The 14,156-nt window shown below is 28.3% G+C and overlaps 1 protein-coding gene across 2 annotated transcripts in view; it reads right to left on the bottom strand.

Annotated features, from left to right (window-relative positions):
- LOC142329323 (uncharacterized) overlaps positions 1-10,897 on the bottom strand; it is a 36,270-nt gene extending 25,373 nt beyond the window's left edge. Inside the window, exon 1 of one of the 2 annotated variants that reach the window (XM_075373805.1) lies at positions 10,647-10,897. In XM_075373805.1, coding sequence (XP_075229920.1) covers positions 10,647-10,834 — 188 coding nt within the window. In that variant the 5' untranslated portion in view covers positions 10,835-10,897. Of the gene's footprint in view, positions 1-673; positions 771-10,646 lie in introns of those variants that run through there. The other variant, XM_075373806.1, reaches the window with a different exon arrangement.
- Between the last annotated feature and the right edge of the window lie 3,259 nt (positions 10,898-14,156).

The following is a 14,156-nucleotide window of genomic DNA, read 5'->3' on the forward strand; positions in this document are numbered from 1 at the left end:
AATGCCAAATATGACCGGGATTTGAACCAAGAACTATCTGAATGAAATAATGAGACGTTTTATATATTAAATATAATTAAATGAATAATTTAAACTTTTTCAATAAAAGACAATGATGGTCCTTATAAAATACATACAACTAATCGATGTTCTAAACCCGATATAATATGTTTCCATGACAACAATACCCGATTATTCTAACCAATTAAAATCTCTCTTTAAGATCCGGTTTGTTTATAATATAAATTTACAATATGAGAATAAATTAAATTTCAGACAAAGTAATTTAATAAGTTTTAATTATATAGAAGGATTTAAAGAGCGGGTACATAAATCTACTGTTCTCTTTATTGTAGTCTATTAGATGGAAATTTAACAAGAAAACACGGATGCAATCTTATCATCTTAAGAAAAAAAAAATCGGTTACACAACTAATCGATTAATCATTTTTTTGAACGCATAAATAAGTATAAACTACACAACACATATATAGATATGATAATATACGATAATAACAATGCAGTACTAAAGATACAAAGAATAACAAATAGATAAAATTACATAACGTGGTTAAGATTGTTTATAGTGAAAATTGTTGGTACGTAATAAACCGTACAATGCGCATCTAACAGGAATCTCCTCGGGGGACAAATAATTTAAATTGATACATACGCTATATATATATGTAACCTCCTAAAGAAACAGTAGGCTGTATCCACCACTACATATACGATGTATAAAGTTTCTTTACCAAACAACATACATCGCAGACTGCTACTACGCTAAAATTACATTAGCTATTTTATTGTACTGCAGCAGTTACATTAGATAGATAATGCACTGACATGAACTGCCGGAATTGATTTTGTTTTCCTTCTCTCATTCTCTCTCCCTCTCTTCCTAAATATCTATTCAAGCCGTTTTTTTATCAACTAGCATACGTATAGCGTACATATATATGTATACATATATATACTGCCAAATGGTTATTGATTTTTCCAAACCATTGTCATCCATTAAATCCATTTATTATAATGATCGAATTAGATTTTTTTATTTAATATTATTATTATTATTATTGTTGTTGTTGTCGTCGTCGTTATAGAGTGATTTTTTATAAACTTAAAAAAATCTAATATTCCATCAGTTGTTAGCTTAACAATAAATTGCAATAAGAAATATAAAATTTAATTAAATGTGTATATCATTTCCTATTCATTTTTACCCAAATAATTTTATTAATATATATATATATAATGGTTATTTTCTACCCTATTTGAAGTACGGAAGTATTTTTGTAACGGGAAGGGGGGATCTTTTATTAGAATTTTTAAACGGAGTTAGAGGTCAAATAAATTGGCTTATTCAAAACAACTTTTGAAAATAATCATTTCCATGAAAAATTTTTAAATAAAATATCATCGGTTTCAAACTCAAAATTAATTGTCATTTTGATGCTCGATTATTATTAGCAAATGAAAATAATTTTAACTTATCATGATCGTATGCAATGAAATCTTTTTTCTTTTTCTGTTTAGCCTCCGGAATCACAGAAAGGTATTACTTCAAAGGGTGATATGTATGAATGTAGATGAGATGCAGTCTTGAACAGTCTGAGGTCGACCGTTCCTGAGACGTGTGGTTAATTGAAACCCAACCATCAAAGAAGGCAGGTATTCACAATCTAGTATAAAAATCTGTATAACATTAACTGCCTTTACTAGGACTTGAACCTTAGAAATTTCGACTTCGAAATCAGCTGATTTGTGGTGATGAGTTTATCAGTAGACAGTAGATCAGTTGGGTTATATGGAATGAGGTGTAAATGAAGGTGTTACTGAATTTTTTTTATTTATACAAATTATAAAAATGAGCTGATACTCCATTATTTATGATTAATATTATAAAATTCATACTATGTCAACCCATACTTTTGAAAAACACCTTATCTTTAGTTTTTAATCAACATGAATTCTCAAAGTTAGGAATCCATCACTTATTGTTAGTAACTCTTTTAAATTTTCGATCTTCACTGAAACCTACAATGATTTCACAGCTCGTGTGTGTGTGGGCGCGCGCGCACTCGACTGGGGATTTATGGGATTTCTTGGAATGATCGATGGCAAAATGCATTTTAAGCAAGTTATACACCGATATACGATGCACATAAGTTTTATATTACTGTACCTCCTCTCTTTTCCTGTTTAACCTCCGGATGATATGTAATGAGTGTAAATGAAGTGTAAGTCTTGTACATTCTCAGTTCGACCATTCCTGAGATGTGTGGTTAATTGAAACCCAACCACCAAAGAACACCGGTATCCACGATCTAGTATTCAAATCCGTGTAAAATTATATCTGGCTTTACTAGGATTCGAACGCTGGAACTCTCGACTTCCAAATCAGCTGATTTGGGGAGACGCGTTCACCACTAGACCAACCCGGTGAGTATATATATATATATATATATATATATACCCGGTGAGTATATATTACTGTACCTGGAAAAATGTAATTCCTTGTAACACTAAACATTTTTTTAAACAGTACTGTCCGGCGCAGCATAATAAAAACATTTTTTTCGCAATGTATATGTCCTGAAATACCCATTGTTGCGAGTAAACATGTCCGACATTATACTGTCTTGTTTAAAAGCAAAATTCGTTTATTTCGACGGGTTTAACCAGAATTCCGATAACAATTATGTAAATAGATAAGAGCTATAATAGGTTTGTCTAAAAAATAATTTTCTTACAAATAAGATTAAATTTCTATCATTGAAAATATTAATAAATAAATCATCAGGTTTTACAGAAAATCATACATAGTTAAATAATATTTTAACATAATAGTGTTATCGTAAGGACAAAGATAAATCTTGTTTTTTTTTATTTACAAATAAATTTGCTAATATGAATGCAATAAGTTCGCCGTTTTCGGAATTGGATTATTACAATAAATATCAAAGTACTGTTTGTAATGATTAAAGGGTGAGCGTTCTCGTCAAAGCTGTAACCCTTAACGCTTCAGCTGTATAATTTTGAAGGATGTTTCACAACCTTAAATGGAAGTAAATTACTTAGTAAGCAATTGCTTAGAGTAAGAAAATTGCTTGGAGCACATAAAATTAATTTTTTTCCAAAATTCGTAATAATAATATTTTTCCTTTTAAATTGAAAAACCTAAGTAATACAAGACTTGTATTAAGAAATACTTTGGTGACAAAACAATTTTCTTTAACCATTTTATTAACATTTTTTCCTTATTTGAATGAATGGAATTAGTTTTAACAATATCTTTATTACAAGAGATAAATATTAAAAATTTTAAAATATTGCTCTTTAATATAGGATAATTAAAAAGCGTTTCGCGTGACAGTATTGTATACAGTATAATTTTTTTCAAATTTATTTAAAAATATATCTATATAGCCTATGACACTCCCGGTAACGTAAGGATTCCAATACAGACTCATACATCTAAATCGGTTCAATCGTTGAGCTGCTACGGTGGAACAAGCATACATGCATACATAAATACATTACACTCCTTAATAATAATATCTTATCAGTTTCAAACACCAGTTAAATAAATTTATTTGATGGTATAAAAATTATAAATGTCAAAGTACTAAAAAATAAATTAATTAATAAATAAGAAATGTATTTAAAAAAAAACTTAAAATGATAATCAAGTTAACTAATTAGTTAAATAATTAATAAAGTGGTGAACATTTTCTAGAAAAAATCTATGATGTTTGGATAAAAATTGATCAAATAAACAAAAGTTTAATTCAAAATAAAATTTTTTAGGATGAAATGTCCAGCGATCGTATTAATATTTCATTGATAAGTAAAGAAAAATTTACTGGTTCTAGCTCGTTACCTTAAAAAAGAAAAAAGTTTCCTTGGATTTTAAATAAATTTATTAAAAAAAAACCATGCATTTTTTGAAATTTTAGAATGGCGAATCCTCTACAAAAAATACAGAGGAAAAAAATGATCATATTTTTTTTAATAACCTGGAAATTTCATACAATTTCTTCTCTTCGTATTTATTTATATCAATAAAAGGGTGTAACGTTATTCTAACTGGGTTAATCTTTTAAGTAAAAAATAGCACATTCTAATAATTATGCCTGATTAAAAAATAGATCCATTCTGTAAATTGTATTAAAACAGGTTATGCCATTCATACGTAATCGCGTACGAACAGAGAAACGGACATAAATGTAGACAATAAGCCAAAATCTAAATTTGCATTAACTTAGTACAGAAAACAAGAACACATCTTTTCGGTTTCAAAGTAATTTTAATTTTATATAGAGTGATTCACAAAGAATGTAACAAACTTCCTGGCTCGAGTGGTAGCGTATCGGCCTTTCATCCTGAGGTGCCGGGTTCGAATCTAGGTCAGGCATGGCATTTTCACACACGCTACAAATCACTCATCTCATCCTCTGGTCCCAGAGGTTAAACAAAAAAAAAAAACATCCAGGCTATGTTTTACTTAGAACATACCATTTTACTTAGAACCAAATTCTTTACAAGCTTGTTTAAAGCTTTTACATATTACCAATTTAACAAAGTTTTTTTACGCCGAACATAAAATACTGTGATTTTCGACCCCCAATTTTTTGTCTTTTACCCCTGAATTTTTGAAAAATACTAAAAATACAGTTCTGGGATTTATTTAAAAAAGTTTTTCAAATTATATTTCACGTAAAACTACCAAATTCACCCGTTAACTTTGGTCTTATGAGTAACAATCTGGCTTAATCTTATTGAAAGCGCAAAAATCAGATCGAAATCTCTGACCAGCCGACACTCGCTAACGAAGCGTTTCCGAACGTATGTTTATAAAATGGATTTTCTTCTTTATTTTCATCAATAGAATATGACCTGAAGGTTTGTTACGTTCTTCGTGAATCACCTGTATATACAGTACGTAGCGCTCGGTATGGAAACTTCCCTGGAAGATTGTACAATGAGTAATTTAGAAAATAAAGACGTTAACAAATTTAGTTATAACAATATTCTCTGTCTTTCTCTTATCGTTCAATAATAAATTATGATCTATATCTTTAATATTTTTATTACAATATTTATGCTTCACATATGTAACATTGTTATAAATTAATTAATTATATACATGACTGTTAAACACGTGTTGAGTCTCTGAAGGCTGGTACTAGACTGACTATTCCAGTGGGAGCCGGCGTAAAATAAAGCTTCCCTTTAAGCATAAGTGGAGCCGAATGAGCCGCCAGGAGCTGTGTGCAGCTGTCTGAAGGTCTTTTAAAAATGAAAACTCCTTTAAAATAAAATTTAAACTTCCTCATTTAAATAACCCTGCGTTTTAACACGCTAAAAATTACGATCCACTGTGTTCAAGGCTTTATGTACATAAAATAACGGAATTGTCTGAATTAATTTATGTCTAAAATCATTTTAAAGTTCTAATAAATACAATCGCAAAAAATTATCCAGATCGGCACAGAGGTTCATGATATTAAAACGTATACAAATGTACTGATAAATATCTTTCATTTTTAGATTTTTTCTCAAAAACTGTATTTATTTTTTTTTCATTCTTTGTTAGTAGCACATTATATTAATATAATATGACCAAAGCTGTATAATATATATTAAGTAAATGATGTACTCACAAATGTTCATGTTTACACGCAATAATACTTTCTCGCTGGCATAGACAAATACGTGCGCGCGAACACACACATATAAGTGTGTGGTATGTAACAGGAGGCTATTTCATTGTCTTTTTTCCTAGATTTTTCTCTCTCTCTCATTGAATCAAAAAATGATTCAATAAAAAAAAAAATTAAATTTTGTTAAGAATAAATATAATTGAAAACAAGTTCTGTTATCAATAAAAAAAATTCTTCTCTCTCACAACGTTATTATATTTCTCAACGGTTTAACATCCTCTAAGCCCGAAAATATTAAAATCTCTGTTAAAGTATTCTGTTCATATATGTACGAGTATATGTATAGTAGTATATTTCGTATATGTATTTTTCTTTATAATTTATCTCAGGAGTGTTTTAAGCTACAACCATTCAATTCACTGATGTAATTTTTTTATAAAAAGGCTTTATTATATTAAACTTTTGAGAAAAATCGGATGATAGGTAGAGAGATATTAAAGAATTCTATACCTTGAAAGCGTTTGGATCTTTTGAATTTTTACTTTTTCTGTCGAAAAATATGTAGAGATACACCGTAAAAAAAGTGATATATTTCGTAAAAGAAACACTACCTCCAAAAATGTCTATTTTTATTAATTTTTTTAATTATTGTCTATTCTACTTAGGGCGTCACCGGAATTATAACAGTTTTTATCTCTTATTCCGTTAATGGGTATTAAATTATAAGTACTGAATATAGGTCAATTATTATGTGTTATACAGGTTTAATACGTTGCATCCATTAAAGTAATTTTATAATTTCTTTTCCATCAAATTTATACCTTTTATACGTTTTTTTTTTATATATATAAATGGGATAATTACAGAATGGGTGTATTTTTTATTTAACTTTATTACCTATCAGGGGTAAATTATTTTATTTTTATAAGTGATTTGTGTCTAACAACAAATAGAATTATATTTTAAGAAATGTTTATATATATATGTGTGTAATAACAAGACATATCTCTTGGGTTAATCAATCAACTATACAAACTTATCAATTAAATTTACTACATTTCACTTAGAATTCTCTAAGCTTCCTCAGGTAACAATACACATCATAGAGAATAAAGTTTGTATAGTTGATTGATTAACCCAAGAGATTAATAAAGATAATATTTTTAAGTAAAATATGTCTTGTTATTATATTTAATTCTATCCAATGAAGAGGAAAATAAACTTAAATTACAATTAACTTAAATATTCTTATATATATATATATATATATATATATGTATAAGGAACACTAACCCGCCGGGTTTGTCTAATGGTTAAACTTGTCCTCGCAGAATCAGCTGATTTTTAAAGTCAACAGTTCTAAGGTTCGACTCCTTGGGGTTTTAAAGGCAGTTATTTTATATGGATTTGAATGCTAGACTGTAGATACCGGTACTCTTTTATGGTTGAGTTTCAATTAACCACACGTCTTAGGAGTTGTCGATCTGATTCTAATTCAGACTAGATGTTTCCCGGTACATTTACACTTACATAACAGCTACGTCAGGCCTGGTAAGCCGATAGCAATAATTGCATTTTCCTATATACAAACTCCCAGAGCTTGCAGTAGGTTGGATATATAAATATATATATAAATTTATATATGTAAAACTCATTAAAAATAAATATATTTGTGTTTTTGATGAATTAAAATTTTCTAAATTATTGAGAATTATTTGAAAATTCAATTCGTTTAAAAATTAATAGTCGCTTATTTTTTCTTAATAAATTTTATTAATAAAGAAAAATAAAATTATTAAAGAAGTGAAACTGAAAGGAGTGTAATTGAAGATATGTTCAGTTGGTTTACATACAACGGTATAAACTATAAAAAAAAAAAAAAAAAACTAAAATTACATACAATTCAATTAATGAATTAGAATTAATATTATTATAAATATTAATTTGGATTCGAGTGAGTCCGCTAGTTGGAAGAATCAAAAGGTGTTTTGTGAGATAAGATTGATACCGTCTTAACGTAAAAAAAGCACATTGTTGAATTTTCTAAAAGATTAAGTCAGGGCCTATAAAGGACTTCAGGTCTGTCAATAAAGAGTACCACAGCTGTTCTTTTATTCTTAATACCAAGTAGTATAATCTTCTAGAGTGAATTTGTGGTATTTTTTATTGAAAATCTTTAAGATTCTTTAAGAGCCCTTTCTTTAAATAAAAAAACAAACTATTAAGGATCCAACAAATTAATTTTATAGATAATTTTAATCTATGTTAGAAAATATATTGCTAAATTAGATATTCTAAAACTGGTCCAATCTTATAAAACTAAGAAGAAAATTATTTTCAGGCATTCTGTTCATAGAATAAGTCTTTTTGAGAAAGAAACATATTTCATAGGACATAATTCTTAAAATAATTACCTTCCAATCCGTGTAAACATTGAAATAAAAAATATTATCTACATGGTAAAATCAACCCCTATTCTACAGTGGCCTTACTCTATAGATGAAGATTTCTAATCTATGATCAAATCAATTTTATCGAACATGTACTTCGAATTATCGTTAATGTTGATGTTTCATTTGCTTTTATTATTTCGTTTGATGATTAATTCACCTGTTACGTTTATAGGTTGTGCTTAGGAAAGTGGAAATGACATTTTGTAGGTATGAGTGGCCGGGATTCAAACCTTACTGATGAAAGTCTGAGACGCTATCACTCCGCCACGAAATAAATAACATGACATACAAAATCTGTCTGTCACTTTATTATATGTATTGTAAATTAGTTCTATTGCACGAATAATCTATTATTTACTGGCAAATCTAAATTTTATGATTACCTGCCATATGTTATATAAATTAAGCTCCAATTTTTACAGCTGCATTTTGGGACGTTAAAGTAATTAAATGAATGATTAAATCATCACATACCGCGGTGGGACGATGAACGCCGCGACTGTACTGCCGTAACTCGGCATCTCGAGTGGGGACCATCGTTGGAACGATGTTACGCAGTTCGGTGAACTTTGACACTGTGACGGGTTTTGCGTCGGGAATACTCCAAATGAAATATCGGGAAGCGTATTGGTGAGAGCCTGCTCCGAACGGAGTTGCAGCAGTTTGCCCGTGCTTGGACGGGTGGGCGATGGTGATAAAGTGCGCGGACTCTCAAGCCCCTGAGCTAAAACACCGAGTCCCGGCGGGGCCGTCCCTTCAAAGGTGTCTCCGTTAGAGACGAAGCACGAAGGACTGAGTCCCAGTTGCTGGGTGATGGTGGCCGGGAACAGCATAGCCGGGTCTAGCATTTCCCTCGAACTGGAACTGTCTTCATGCTTAATTGGGAATCTGGTTCCGGGGGGCAGGGTTAAAAAAAAAATAAAAAAATAATCACCACACAGGTTGATGATCCCTAATTTTTCATTCTTAAAATTTTTTTAAAGATTGTGTTGATATGTATTAATGCTATTTTTTTATTTTTTTTTTTTTTAGAATAGAATAAAATTTTTTAACATTCATTATATTATGAACTAACTGGTTTAGATTTTTATTCTACCGAGTCTTATATTTTATTCAATTATTCTAAAATTTAATGATAAAATATTTTGTAATATTAATTAAAAAATAATATTCTTACTTTATTCCCCAAATGTTTATTTTTAATCTATACAATAAATTACTAATTCCATTATTGATAATTTAAAAAAAATAAATAAATAAAAACATATCCGGGTTTTGATAAATTGTTAATCAAACTCAGATTTAAATCCATGGAGCAGTAAGTAATATTCCAAAATATTCCTTATTAATTATTTAATAAAAAAATTATATCTTATTGTTTTTTACCAAAATTGAGTCTATTTTAACAGTTGGTTTCTCGATTATCGACCATTTTTTCAAAAATAGTTGTCTCAGTCAGGAATTTTTAAAATGAAACATAAAATGTTTTAACTTATAATTTAAATAAAAAATATTATTCCAGTAAAAAAAAAAGTAAGTCAAGTAGTCTACCTTATTACATTATTTTACTGTATTTAAAATGTAGTCAAAAAAAAATTGTGTAAAGTAATCAAAAAGAGATAATTTTCTTTTATTTTTTGACAAAAAAAATATTCCGTAATAAAATGAAAAATTTCATAGATTAATAGAAAACTGATTGGGGATTAGGTTAAAACAACTACGATTTTTTAACTAATTAAGAAGTAAGTTATTCAGCCTCAAATGTGTCGGTAAATATATATATATATATATAACTCCAAGTGCAAAATATCTGAACTAGAAATCAACACATAGAATTTTATTTTAGGAAATTACTTATTTTCTTACACGACATAAGAAAGTATTATAATCTAAAAATTTTTCAAACTAAAATTGTATAATTATTATTATTATTTCATAATCATTATTGTCATATTTCTTAACATCTAGAAAAATGAAATTTATAGGTTAAAAATGCTTCGGTTTTAACCTTTCTCGAACAGATTGACGTAAAAGACTCGCGATTAGTCTTTAAACAATTATTTTGCAAAATATTTAAATAATTTTAACAATATGCCAAAAACGTTTATAAAAGCAATCATTTAATCGGTATTAAAAGTAAAATAACTATAACAGGAGACTGCTAATTAAACTGGAGAGATGCCTTTTTGAACCATGAAGCTACAAACACTTTCCCATTAAGCTGTCGAAAAAGATTTTTTAATAAATTTTACTATGTATAAATTAACTTTAATTCCTCTTTAAATTTAATATTATAAACAAGGTTTCCGTATAAAATACCTACCTATAACTTATTTAACGATTCTGCTTTTATCTTTTATTATAGATTTTAATATCTTTTTTAAAGAAAACATATTTAATAATAAATATTTTTAATTTGAAGCTAAAAAATAAATCATAATTTATTTACTAATAAAATATAAATTAATTAAAAATTTAGTAAAAATAAATAAGTAGTAATGAATAAATAAATAAATCATATTACTTGCGATGGGGATAATACTGTTGCCAATTAGCTTGATATAACGAAGCGAATACAACACCATTTCCACTTCTTGAATAATCTTCATTAATATTCATAATTAATAATAAAAATAATACTATAAATACAATATTATATCTTCTATAATTATTATAATAATTATAATAATAGTTATTAGTACTTTGCGACATTTTATAATTTATAAATGTCCAATTTATTCAATCGCGTAAACGAAACTTAGAATTTTAAGTTGTTTTTATTTTATTACTAGAGAACGTGTCACACTACACCGCAATATGATAGAAGACTAAATAAAAGTGTAACCCGTGTTCCATTAGATAGGCTGCGTTAGATGGAATCGGTTTGGTGTGGCGGTCTAATGACAATGAGACTAGTTCACTTGTCCAACCCCCACCTGTCTGAACTGTCAAACTTTGTTTATACCATCTACATAAATATCTGTTCGAAAACTGAAATTTTTGAAAGTTTAAATACTTAATTTAAAATTATTATACAAAGATTGTTATCCCCCTTTATGGTGGAATGGTCGGTAGCCGTTTTTTTATTTAATTTGGAGGACCCGGATTCGAATTCCCATCACGCATGATATATTTTTTTACGTTACCACACAATATACTCTATCAGGTTGATGAGGATAATCGATCGATAAAAATCTCGTCAAATTCAACCCACCTAATTATAAAAAAAATTTTTTTTAACATTTTTCATCTATTTATAACTTAGAAACTTCTCTCACAAGCATATTAAGCATATGAAAATTCAGCATATGGAGCATACCGGCTCATCATTTGAAAAGTTACCACATTTATTATTTAACACCTATCAATCCCATCATATTTCTGTTTGCAGGCATGCATACCATTCTCGGGAGGAACCTTTTTAAAATTATTTTCAAAGGGGTGAAACGCACCCTCTCCGCTACACCTACATCTAACACAAAAATCTTAAATGGCAATAGTAACATTTAATTACATTAATTGACAACCCGAAAAGAAATAATGAATTTTGGTGAAAACAAAATTAAAATCCGTCCACCCCTTCGCTCGGTAGGTGCGTAAAACCATTTGGAGTAGTACTTTTTTTTAAATTTCAGTCCAACAAAAATAAGTATAAAATTATGTGATATTACTTCTTAAAGCATTTGAAATAATTAATCATAATCTGTGGATTAAAACTGGAAAATTATTTTTTAAATTACCAACACAAAATTTTGTTCTTAAATGTTTTCTAAATTTTCAAGGAGTGAAAACTTATTTTTTTAAAATAAGACGATGTAGCTTGTTGACCAGTCATTGGAAGACCCTTTGAATTAGAAGTAATTTGGTACAAATAAATTAAAAATTGGTTCACTGGTATTAAGATTATGATAAAATGTTTTTTTTTTGTTATGTTGGGATAACCCAACATAACCTAAAAAAATCGTCCATTCTTCTTAAAAATATTGGTTTTAGCTTTCTCCAGCATTGAAAAGATGTACCCGTAACAGCAGCATTATAACATCAGTTAAACATGAAAAACCAATAATAAGGTATCTAATGACTATGCTGTTTTCAGGCAAGTAAATCTGGTTTAGGATATTTTTTATTCTGAAAATGGTTATGCTATTTTCAGGAATGTTTGTTGTTCGATATCGGGGTTTTGTCTAAAAATTTGATTATTACAATTAGTTTAAATATTCAAATTAAAAACTGCTGATCTAATTAAAATGAAAGGTAAAGTTAACTATATAAAAAAATTAAAAGTGAAATTTGAAGTTGAGATCTCAAAAGTATTCCTGAGAATGGCATCCCTTTCTCAGAATAAACCTTTTATTTAGTATTTGCTCATTTATTTTACATTATATAAAAAATATCATAAGATCAAAGTAATTAAATATAATGCAAATAAATACTGCAACAATATTTGTCATATCTCATTCACACAAGTTTCTCATGTTTTTTAACATCTCATTTACCTCTCCTGATGAAAAATGTTTTTTTTAATACCTTTTGCTTACTTTGGGGAAGGTGTTACTAGCAAAAAATCAATGCTGTACAATTTTGAATTCTCTAGTGAGTAGTGGAAGTGTTTTCATAAAAGGAAGTAAACTAAGTGTTTACTTTACATTTTCTTTCACAGTCTTTCATCATAGAAACATGAAACAAATTTGATTGGTGCCTCTTGTTTGATAAACCTCCTGTTCTTAGAATTTTCAATGTATCCAGTATTCTAATGGACATTTTGTGCTGGTTTGCAATTAAATATTCAGTTCAGTGAAGAAGTCTTTTCCCTAGCAAGTGTGGAACTAAGTTTTGGTACTGTTTTCACTAGTTGGGTAAATCATTATAGAATGGTTTTTTAAATTTTTGATAAAAAAATATAATAGGGCTATCATGAAATTAAGGAACATTTGATTAATTTTTGAATCATGAATAATTGATGTTATTTTTTTATTCCTTTCTGTTCTATGCCACCTTTTAACCTCAACATATTTACTACTTTGCATCCTCAATTTTTGTTTCATCTATTTCAATTTTCATCTTTCTCTAGTTTTAATCTGTTACAAAGCTTTTTCTTACCAAATTGACTAAATTTTTTTTAGCCTCTGGGACCACTGTTAGCTATTGCTTAAGAGGATGAGATGAAATGACAATTTTGTATCATGGAAAAATGTCATGCTTAACTGGGATTCAAACCCGGGCCCTCCAGATGAAAGGGTGAGATGCTACCGCTTGCACCATGGAGGCTGGAAAATTAGCTATATCTAGATTTCTTAATGCCAACCAGTTTTATTTGTCTTTTTACAAGATTATATTATAAAGTTCTTTGCTGTCCTGTTTATTTTAAAACCTTTTCATATTTCATCAATTCAGTTACTTCAATACTTCAATAACTCTAATATGTTCCTGTAATGCCATATCTTGTCTTAAACATCTCCATTTTTATCCTTTCTGCTTTTTATATTTTTTCACTACCATAATATGTTTATGATTTTTAAATCCATTTTTATATTACCTGACTTCTTTTTCCATGAAAGCTCTTATAGCTTGCCTCACTTCATCTTTTTTTCTAATTGTTCTTAATATTTAAATCTTCACTTCTGCTTTCTAATACATTCTATCATCTTTGTTTTCCTGTTGTTATTTTCAAACTGAATTCCCCTCTATCAATTAATCCATACCATTTACAATTGTTTCCAATTTAATTTTGCTAAAAGAACATTATATCAGCAAATCTTAACATTATTATTTTCTTGAAGAGTCACTACAGTCAAAAATTGCTATTCAATTCCTATTTTTTCTTTTATTATATAATGAGAAAATTAATAGACACAAAATTCTTGGCTCATTCCTTTCTCAACCAGAGCTTGTCTTTCTACAACTTTTACTTTTATCATTACTACACAATTCTTATACAGAATGTACGTAAATTTAGTAACAATAAAATAACTAACTGAGAAATAATGGGACTAAATTTTAATTCAGTTCAATTTTGCCTAAATTTAAAAAAAAT

Source organism: Lycorma delicatula, chromosome 8, assembly GCF_047948215.1.
Source record: "Lycorma delicatula isolate Av1 chromosome 8, ASM4794821v1, whole genome shotgun sequence".
Taxonomy (NCBI): Eukaryota; Metazoa; Arthropoda; class Insecta; order Hemiptera; family Fulgoridae; genus Lycorma; species Lycorma delicatula.